This window comes from Rhizopus delemar, genomic scaffold (assembly GCF_000149305.1).
Source record: "Rhizopus delemar RA 99-880 supercont3.11 genomic scaffold, whole genome shotgun sequence".
Classification (NCBI taxonomy): Eukaryota; Fungi; Mucoromycota; class Mucoromycetes; order Mucorales; family Rhizopodaceae; genus Rhizopus; species Rhizopus delemar.
Genome location: NW_027137837.1, coordinates 1439279 through 1450110, shown reverse-complemented (window position 1 = coordinate 1450110; position 10832 = coordinate 1439279). Strand labels below are relative to the sequence as shown.

General features: G+C 49.0%; 3 protein-coding genes and 1 non-coding gene across 4 annotated transcripts; 1 reads left to right on the top strand and 3 right to left on the bottom strand.

Moving 5' to 3' along the window:
• Positions 1-512: 512 nt before the first annotated feature.
• RO3G_13219 (uncharacterized protein) lies at positions 513-3349 on the bottom strand (the record flags this gene model as incomplete). The annotated part of the gene is made up of 2 exons (XM_067667803.1): positions 513-2358; positions 2418-3349. 2 exons carry the CDS (start codon positions 3347-3349, stop codon positions 513-515), a joined length of 2778 nt encoding a protein of 925 aa, XP_067523904.1.
• Positions 3350-3762: 413 nt separating this feature from the next.
• RO3G_13218 (uncharacterized protein) lies at positions 3763-5321 on the bottom strand (the record flags this gene model as incomplete). Its single annotated transcript, XM_067667802.1, has 2 exons — positions 3763-5161; positions 5275-5321. 2 exons carry the CDS (start codon positions 5319-5321, stop codon positions 3763-3765), a joined length of 1446 nt encoding a protein of 481 aa, XP_067523903.1.
• A 488-nt stretch (positions 5322-5809) lies between these two features.
• On the bottom strand, positions 5810-10416 carry RO3G_13217 (uncharacterized protein; the record flags this gene model as incomplete). The annotated part of the gene is made up of 2 exons (XM_067667801.1): positions 5810-9425; positions 9485-10416. 2 exons carry the CDS (start codon positions 10414-10416, stop codon positions 5810-5812), a joined length of 4548 nt encoding a protein of 1515 aa, XP_067523902.1.
• A 210-nt stretch (positions 10417-10626) lies between these two features.
• RO3G_19161 lies at positions 10627-10698 on the top strand. The gene has a single exon. It is a non-coding gene; the product is annotated as a tRNA-Thr (tRNA).
• Positions 10699-10832: the final 134 nt, after the last annotated feature.

Sequence of the window (10832 nt, the reverse complement as noted above, 5' to 3'; positions counted from 1 at the left end):
AGAAGAGCCAGAATCAGAAGGACCAGGAGGACCAGAAGGAGACAAGGACGAAACCATCGTTGTTGTACGCGTGGCAGCAGAACGAAGAAGAGCAGGCAGCGTATTGATGTAAATCGAGTACAGATGTGGACTCAAGACAGAGCCTTGAAGTACACCTGTACTCGGTGTGAATGGTGTTGAGACTTGGTTGGACAGCAGGACCGAGATTGAAACATCATCAAAGAGATGAGCCAAGACAGAGACCAGAGCAAAAGGAGCATTGACAGCCAAGAGGGATTGCCATATGACACGTCTGTCGACGGTATCATACGCAGCCTTGATATCAAGAAAAGCAACAACAGGGAAATGACGCTTTCGACGATAGTACTCTTGCATCAAGTCATGCAAGCAGAGGGCTTGGTCAAGAGCACTACGCTGTGGACGGAAACCACCTTGAGCAATGTCCAGAGGAGGCGAGACATCTTCTAAGAACGGAAAGAGACACATTTCGAACTACTTGCGAATGATGGACGTCAAGGAGATTGGCCTGAAGTTTGACGGTTGATGAGGGTCGCCCTTCTTGTAGATAGGCACGACCTGCGCATGACGCCAAGAGAAGGAGTGTATGACCATTGGCAGCAGATATCAAAGAGACGAGCCAGGATAGCAGCGACTTGCTTACGAATGGGGATAAACATCTCTGTACGCAGATGATCAGATCCAGGAGCTTTGCGTAAAGGAAGACGACGCATTGTGTCAGCAACAGAGTCAGCCGAAAAAGAAGAAACACCAGACCCAGAACCAGGACCAGAGCCGAGACCAGAGCCAGAACCAAGACCAGAGCCAAGATCAGAACCAGATGGACTATCCTCGGAAATGGAACCAAGATCAAATGGGACATGATCATCAGGTGATGGAAGTGGAGGTGGACGACTGGATGGCAGACCAGAGCCAGAGTATACGGATGCAAGATGATCCCGCATAGCGTTGGCACCAGCGACGGGACCATCAGGATGAGCATATGATACTTGAGGACGACGACGGTTATGGACTTGCTTGACCCTACGCACCGCAGCAGAAAAGTCACCACGAGCGAGGGAGTCACAAAAGGCACGCCAGGATTCTCGCTTTGCACGCTTGACAGCCGTGCGGAAACGGACATGAGCTTCTTGATGGAGACCCCACCAGTAAGCTTTGTCAATCCCAAGGGACCAACGCCACTTACGGTAGAGCCAGTCGCGACGGTCAGCCAAGGCTTGTAGTTGAGAGGTCCAGAACCTTTTCCATTGCTTCGGTCGGGAGACACGAGATCCAACTGACTTGTCCAGAGCAGAGTAGATGGCCGCATTGAGTTCATCGTTAAGATGGTCAATGGGTGGACGTGTTGACGGTGGACTTGAACACAGCTGTTGAAGCTGGTCAAGCAAAGCAGCAGACAAGGAGCAAAAGGTGGACACGTACAGCTTCTGAACGTCTGGTTCTTTTAAACGAGACAGATTCCAAAGTCGACGAACTTGACCAGAAGAAGGAGATGGTGTGGAAGGGACCACAGGGACTGAGTACTCAAAAGAGAGAGACATCAGTTTATGGTCTGACCCCAAAGAAAGATCCAAGGCGACCGAGATATTTGCTGAATGGACCAGTGGCATGTTGGTGATGTAGTAGTCTACAATGCTGCTTACCTCAGCATGACCACGGCAAGTCAGGTATGTTGGAATACCATAGGCAAGAGTCTTGTTCAGGATGTTGAGACCATGGTCGTCGCACCAACGACGAAGGACAGAGCTACGCATGTTAGTACGAGAGTCACCAACAAGACGACCAAGACGAGCATTAAGATCACCGCAGATGATTGTATCATCAGTGAGTGGCAAAGAGTCCAGGACAGACTGTACCTCAGCAGTAGGTAATGAAGGAGGCAAGTAGAGGCAGATGAGCCGTAAGGAACGACCCAACTGCAGACCAAGAGCATACTTACAGTTCACCGGGAATTCAACCACAGGCAGTGAGCACCGAGGAGAGACCAAGGCAGAGACACCCATTGAACCACGGTACTGACCAGCAACAGGAGAACCATAGAGATGAAACTGCTGCCATGAGGTCGGAAGGCGAGCAGGAGGAAGCAACCAGGTTTCGGTTATAAATACCAACGAGAACGACTGGCAGTGACGGAGGAGGTCATCGACTGTGGAAGCCTGGAGACCGTTGGCATTCCACAAGCCGATGGTGAGCGGAACGAGTGATGATGTATTATTTGAAGGAGCGGACGGACCATGGGAGCCATGAGAGCCATAAGAAACCAAAGGAGAGGAAGGAGTGAGCAAATCTGGGACCATACCAGAGGCAGAGACCGAGGACGCATTATAATGACAAGTATTACTACTCATCATTATAATGATCCAAAGCTGGATCGAGAGGCGGGACGGTCTTGATCATACTGATCCAGAAGCATTTCATCGTCGGCTTGATCAGGGTGACGAGGGAAGACAGGTCGATCTTGCTTTGGGGCCAAGACATCAGAGACAGCCTCGTCAGACACCATGGCATTAGCCAAGAAGAAGCGAGAGACAGCAACGGCAACAGGATAGCGCAAGCGCTCAAGGGTACGAAGACAACGCTCGTTCGAGATGTGCGCCATCTTTTCTTGACGTACCTCAAGAGACGCAGAGGCAAAAACAGGGTCAGCAAGGTGATTGGGATCCAAGGGATCGAATTGATCCAGTACCTTGATCTTTGCTTTTTCAAGCAAGGCGACGAGAGCAGGCTTGTACTGAAGATGTACAAGTAGACCAACAACTGAGTGGGCGGGGAACGAAACGTCTAACACCCGCCAGGTGTCAACACCCAAACGACCAAGACGACGACGAGCTTCGGTATATGACATCTTGCGAGACCGAGGGATATAAACATAGTCGAAGCCTTGTTCACCTGTAACAGGTTGGAAGCCTCGAGCAGCAGCAGCACGGCGACGGAGTTTGCTCTTGGAACCACGTGAAGCAACAGTAGCCCATGTAGAAGCAGCAGTACCCAAAGGGGGCGAAGAACCGGTTACTTTAGCACCATTATTGGCAGCAAGAGAAGCAGAAGAAGAAGCAGCGGTATTTGAACTTGGGGTGTCCATAGGGGTCCCGGCAGTTTGTGCGGCCAGTTGGGCACGCAGAGAATCAATTTCATTGGCCTGATTCTTGGTGAGTTCGACCAAGCGAGCGTTTTCAAGCTGGAGCTGCTCTAAGGCACTCAAGCGGGCAGTCAGATCTTGGTAAGCAGCAGCCAAAGACTGAAGAGTGACGTCAGCATTTGAATTTGCTGAGTTTGTTGAGGCGGCGGCGTTGGGGATCCTTGACCTCAAGTTTTTTCGTAAAGGTCCCATCGTTTTTGATAAACTTGAAACTGAAAAAAAGTGATATAGACTTGGTGTATTCGAAAAATTAAAAAAACCAAAAGGTGTGTTTTTTAAAGATGAATCGAATGGTGTAAAAATTGGAGATGGATGGCTTGATTTGGCGGAGTTATCGGCTTTTTTCGAAAAATAAACAAGTTTACCTTTTTAACCAAAAGCGAAAGAAAAGTGCCCGTTTAGCACAGTCGAAAATTTATGTGTTTATTGAGTGGCAAGGAGACGTTACAGTATGTGTCTCGCCATGAGGTGCAATAAATTTTACAAAACAAGATAAAATAAAAGAATTATAAGATGACAAGAGTTAAGAAATAAAAAAACTAGACAAGGCTAGAGAAAAAAAGGAAAAGTAAACAAAGAGAGACCAAGGCAGCAGTTAACAATAGTTAATCTTGTACTGAATCAAAGAACAAGCGATCGACCGCAGTTGACGGCTGTAGTGGGCGAATCTTGTCCAAGAAAAGAGAGCCAGAGGTATCAATAGATGATCCAGTAAATGTACCTTCAGGAAGACAAATCTGTTCGATTTCAAGGAGGACTTGGCAGACAACAGGCCACCAAAGCGACCAACGAGAGAACAGTGCTTCAGATGGATAGGCTGGAAGCTTTCTTGGCAACATGTTCAAAACATGATCCAAAGGGTTAGGCTTGATGTCAGCAGGTAGGTTCAACCTTTCAGCAACACGAAGACAGGACAAGAGGTGAGCACGAGAGGCATGGGTTGGACCGCAGCTACAGTCGATAGGACGAGCAGGGAGCCACCCCATACGCCATCGGAGGATGCGACTACGGTCAGAGAGGAGCATTGGAATAAAGAACATTCCATCAACACCAATACTTGGACGACAAGCAGATAGCAGAACAGGTGGATCAGGACGACCAAGGATATGCTGAAGAAGGTTAGTGCGGTAAGCAAGCACACTCTTTTTGACACGAGCATCGGTGGAGAGATGTGCAAGGCGATCATCAACAGAGGTATACCCACCTGTATACCTAGGGTTCGACCATAGCGGGTTCTGCCTCAGCAACATTGGCCATCGGAAGCGACTCTTAATCGGGGCAGCAGTGATAAAGGGAATCAACTTGGCAAGCAAGCAATCATCAGGAAGATGGTGGACACGAATGATCATCTTGAGTACCAAGGTATGGGCCCGTACATGCATTGATGGAGTGCTTGTCAAGTGCTTGAACACCGTGGTAGAGGCACGAGGGTGACCACCAAAGGCTAAACGAAGACATTGGTCTTGAGCGCGATCCAGTAGAGCTAGTTGCTTTTGCAAAAAGGTGCAGATGCACAAACCATACTCGAATCTAGGTCTAATAAAGATAGCATAGAGACGAACAGCAGTAAGGCGAGAAAAGCCAGGAGAGCGGATACCGACAGGCAGCAGGAAGCGACGCATGGCAGAGACAGCAGAGGTAACATTCCGTTGGATCAGCAGACCAGTAGCAATAGTGCCAGTATCATCGAATGGGACACCGAGATAGTTGAAAGTAGATTGTACAGGAATGGGATCACCATACAACTTGAACTGGGGACCACCAAGGGAGACAGCACAGTTAAGCATCACACACTTGGCAGGATTCCATCGGTAACCCAAGGAGAAAGAGTGCTCCTCAGCAGCCTTCAGAAGACGAGGCATGACTTCAGCTGCTCCTATAAGGACAACATCATCAGCATACAAGAGACAGTTCAACCAGAGGCCATCGAATTCACGTTGCGGGTTCGAGCTATAGTATCTTGCAGAGACTGGTAGGCGGACAGAACGAAGCAGAGCAGGGAGGCTGTTGATGTAGATAGAGTACAAGAATGGCGATAGGATTGAGCCTTGGAGCACACCAGTTCTTGGCCAGAAGGTAGGAGAGGTATAACCAGAGATCAACACTTCAATACTCACCTTATCAAACAGACATTGCAGCAGACCAAGTAGAGCAGGAGAGACATAGGTTTCTAGAGCACGCCAGATGATGGCTCGATCAACAGTGTCATAAGCAGACTTGATATCCAAGAACGCCAAAACAGGAGGTTCACCATGATGATCGATAGCATGCTGTCGACAGAGCTCATTCAGACAGAGGGCTTGATCCAGAGCACTACGACTATGACGGAAGCCGCCTTGGACTGGGTCGAGTGGTGGAGCCGTGGCCCGTTTAGCACAGTCGAAAATTTATGTGTTTATTTAAAAGATTAATGCAATCGACCTTTAGGCCATTATTTGCTAATCAAAGTACAAAAAAGAGGATAAGCATGACGCGAAAAAAAGTCCTAGCGACCATTTGATGGACCAAAAAAGAGGAGAGAGATAAGAGCAGCCAAAAAGATAAACCAAAAGAGCTATTCTGTAGATCATCAAATCCATGGTCTCCTCCGCATCGTGCACTAAAAGCTGTGGCAGTGGGAGGTAGAAGCCAGAGGGAAGATCCGAACACATTTCACCGAGACGAGGAGAGCGACCTTTCATGCCAAAGCAGTCCAGGTGAAGGATCGTTGGTGTAATCACCATCAGGGTTGCAAAGACGATCAAAGTGCCAAAGTATGGTACAGAGACTGACCCAGAACGGAGGACAACGAGCAGAAGGAGAAACAGGCAACAGCGACAAGAGATAGTCAATGTGCAGCTCGGTAGAACCAGCCGGAAGGAAAGGAACACAACACCAGAGAGCAGATGGGACCTGAGGACAAACCATGAGATGCGCACGAGTGGTATGACCAAACAGACAAGCACAAGGACGGGGATCACCAGGTAGCCAACCCATACGCCAACGTATAAGCCGACTACGATCAGCACGCGAAGCAGGAACATACAGGATTGGATCCACACGCAGTACAGGACGACAGGCACGAATCAAGACTTGCTGTGTCGAGGCCAGGAACTGATCAAACTCTTGCTGTCGATACGCATGTAACCAGGTTTTAAGCCGTGAAGGAGCCGTAACTTCTGGTGGGTGATCGAGCACAATGCGTCGAGAGCGAAGAGTTGATAGTAGTGACGATGGCAGAGAAGAAGAGAGCAGCGACAAGAGACAGTCATCAGGCAATGTACCAGCACGGAGACAGAATTTCAATACCAAGGTATCAGCACGGAAACGCATCGAAGGCAGATTGGTAATGTGCCGAAGCACAACTGTCGACGAGGTCTTGTGGCCACCAACGATCAGTCGCAGACACCGGCTTTGAGCGCGCTCTAGCTCGTCATATTCCTTTTTGAGCAGCTTAGAGATGGCTAGGCCATACTCCAACTTGGGACGTACAAACATAGCATAGAGGCGAGAAGAGAACAGCAACGAGAAACCAGACCGATTGGCACCAATAGCAGACAGTTGGGCCATCTTGAGCTGAGCACCAGGCTTGCGGTGAGCCACCAGACGAGACGGAGAGATGCCATTGCGCATAAAAGGGACACCAAGGTAAACAAACTCATCAACAGATGGTATGTCTTCATCATACAGTGTGAGACGGACGTATCTTGAGGACGTCGGATCAGGCGCATTGAGGATGGCACACTTGGTGGGACTCCATCTGTAACCGAGCACTTGGGAATGAATTTGAGCCAGGTCAAGCATTTGTTTAACTTCGCTTGCAGAACCAATTATAGCCACATCATCAGCATAAAGAAGAGAGTTGACAGCAGTGGGAGACGGAGACAAAGAGGAGACATCCAATGGCGGACCAAAAGGAAGACCAAGACCAGAACCAGAAGAGCCAGAATCAGAAGGACCAGGAGGACCAGAAGGAGACAAGGACGAAACCATTGTTGTGGTACGCGTGGCAGCAGAACGAAGAAGAGCAGGCAGCGTATTGATGTAAATCGAGTACAGATGTGGACTCAGGACAGAGCCTTGAAGTACACCTGTACTCGGAGTGAATGGTGTTGAGACTTGGTTGGACAGCAGGACCGCGATTGAAACATCATCAAAGAGATGAGCCAAGACAGAGACCAGAGCAAAAGGAGCATTGACAGCCAAGAGGGATTGCCAGATGACACGTCTGTCGACGGTATCATACGCAGCCTTGATATCAAGAAAAGCCACAACAGGGAAATGACGCTTGCGACGATAGTACTCTTGCATCAAGTCATGCAAGCAGAGGGCTTGGTCAAGAGCACTACGCTGTGGACGGAAACCACCTTGAGCAATGTCCAGAGGAGGCGAGACATCTTCTAAGAACGGAAAGAGACACATTTCGAACAACTTGCGAATGATGGACGTCAAGGAGATTGGCCTGAAGTTTGACGGTTGATGAGGGTCGCCCTTCTTGTAGATAGGCACGACCTGCGCATGACGCCAAAGAGAAGGAGTGTATGACCATTGGCAGCAGATATCAAAGAGACGAGCCAGGATAGCAGCGACTTGCTTACGAATGGGGATAAGCATCTCTGTACGCAGATGATCAGATCCAGGAGCTTTGCGTAGAGGTAGGCGACGCATAGTATCAGCAACAGAGTCAGCCGAAAAAGAAGAAAGGCCAGAGCCAGAACCAGAGCCAGAGCCAGAACCAAGACCAAGACCAGAGCCAAGACCAGAATCAGATAGATCATCCTCAGAAATGGAACCAAGATCAAAGGGGACATGATCATCAGGTGATGGAAGAGGAGGTGGACGACTGGATGGTAGACCAGAGCCAGAGTAGACGGATGCAAGATGATCCCGCATAGCGTTGGCACCAGCGACGGGACCATCAGGATGAGCATATGATACTTGAGGACGACGACGGTTATGGACTTGCTTGACCCTACGCACCGCAGCAGAAAAGTCACCACGAGCGAGGGAGTCACAAAAGGCACGCCAGGATTCTCGCTTTGTACGCTTGACAGCCGTGCGGAAACGGACATGAGCTTCTTGATGTAGACCCCACCAATAAGCTTTGTCAATCCCAAGGGACCAACGCCACTTACGGTAGAGCCAGTCGCGACGGTCAGCCAAGGCTTGTAGTTGAGAGGTCCAGAACCTTTTCCATTGCTTTGGTCTTGAGGTACGAGATCCAACTGACTTGTCCAGAGCAGAGTAGATGGCCGCATTGAGTTCATCGTTAAGATGGTCAATGGGTGGACGTGTTGACGGTGGACTTGAACACAGCTGTTGAAGCTGGTCAAGCAAAGCAGCAGACAAGGAGCAAAAGGTGGACACGTACAGCTTCTGAACGTCTGGTTCTTTTAAACGAGACAGATTCCAAAGTCGACGAACTTGACCAGAAGAAGGAGATGGTGTGGAAGGGACCACAGGGACTGAGTACTCAAAAGAGAGAGACATCAGTTTATGGTCTGACCCCAAAGAAAGATCCAAGGCGACCGAGATATTTGCTGAATGGACCAGTGGCATGTTGGTGATGTAGTAGTCTACAATGCTGCTTACCTCAGCATGACCACGGCAAGTCAGGTATGTTGGAATACCATAGGCAAGAGTCTTGTTCAGGATGTTGAGACCATGGTCGTCGCACCAACGACGAAGGACAGAGCTACGCATGTTAGTACGAGAGTCACCAACAAGACGACCAAGACGAACATTGAGATCACCGCAGATGATCGTATCGTCAGTGAGCGGCAGAGAGTCCAGGACAGACTGTACCTCAGCAGTAGGCAATGAAGGAGGCAAGTAGAGACAGATGAGCCGTAAAGAACGACCCAACTGCAGACCAAGAGCATACTTACAATTCACCGGGAATTCAACCACAGGCAGTGAGCACCGAGGAGAGACCAAAGCAGAGACACCCATCGAACCACGGTACTGACCAGCAACAGGAGAACCATAGAGATGAAACTGCTGCCATGAGGTGGGAAGGCGAGCAGGCGGAAGCAACCAGGTTTCGGTGATAAAGACCAACGAGAACGACTGGCAGTGACGGAGGAGGTCATCGACTGTGGAAGCCTGGAGACCGTTGGCATTCCACAAGCCGATGGTGAGCGGAACGAGTGATGATGTATTATTTGAAGGAGTGGACGGACCATGGGAGCCATGAGAGCCATAAGAAACCAAAGGAGAGGAAGGAGTGAGCAAATCTGGGACCATACCAGAGGCAGAGACCGAGGACTCATTATAATGACAAGTATTACTACTCATCATTATAATGATCCAAAGCTGGAACGAGAGTCGGGACGGTCTTGATCATACTGATCCAGAATCATTTCGTCGTCGGGTTGATCACGGTGGCGAGGGAAGGCAGGGCGATCTTGTTTTGAAGCCAAAACTTCAGAGACAGCCTCGTCAGACACCATGGCATTAGCCAAGAAGAAGCGAGAGACAGCAACAGCAACGGGATAGCGCAAGCGCTCAAGGGTACGAAGACAACGCTCATTGGAGATGTGCGCCATCTTTTCTTGACGTACCTCAAGAGACGCAGAGGCAAAAGCAGGGTCAGCAAGGTGGTTGGGATCCAAGGGATCGAATTGATCCAGTACCTTGATCTTTGCTTTTTCAAGCAAGGCGACGAGAGCAGGCTTGTACTGAAGGTGTACAAGTAGCCCAACAACTGAGTGGGCGGGGAACGAAACGTCTAACACCCGCCAGGTGTCAACACCCAAACGACCAAGACGGCGACGAGCTTCGGTGTAAGACATCTTACGGGACCGAGGGATATACACATAGTCGAAACCTTGCTCACCTGTAACCGGTTGGAAGCCTCGAGCAGCAGCAGCACGACGACGGAGTTTACTTTTTGAACCACGTGAAGCAACAGTGGCCCAAGAGGAGGCAGCAGTACCCAAGGTGGGCGAAGAAACGGTCTCTTTAGCACCATTTGCGGCAGCAGGAGAAGCAGAAGAAGAAACGGCGGTACTTGAACTTGGGGTGCTTTTAGGGACCCCGGCGGTTTGTGCGGCCAGTTGGGCACGCAAGGAATCAATCTCATTGGCTTGAGATTGCGTAAGCTCCAAGAGACGAGCGTTTTCGAGCTGGAGCTGCTCTAAGGCACTCAAGCGGGCAGTCAGATCTTGGTAAGCAGCAGCCAAAGACTGAAGAGTGACGTCAGCATTTGAATTTGCTGAGTTTGTTGAGGCGGCGGCGTTGGGGATCCTTGACCCCAAGTTTTTTCGTAAAGGTCCCATCGTTTTTGATAAACTTGAAACTGAAAAAAAGTGATATAGACTTGGTGTATTCGAAAAATTAAAAAAACCAAAAGGTGTGTTTTTGAAAGATGAATCGAATGGTGTAAAAATTGGAGATGGATGGCTTGATTTGGTGGAGTTATCGGCTTTTTTCGAAAAATAAACGAGTTTACCTTTTTAACCAAAAGCGAAAGAAAAGTTGAGGGATTCGCCCGTTTAGCACAGTGGTAGTGCGTCAGTCTTGTAAACTGAAGGTCGGTTGTTCAATCCAGCCAACGGGCATGTGAAAGAAAAATGTGAGTGTACAATATTTGTGTACTCACATTTGTTTTCCTGATGTCCGGTATTTTGGGAAAAAAAAAAAAAAAAAAAAAAAAAAAAAAAATTCACATGTAAGGATGCAGATTATAAATTTT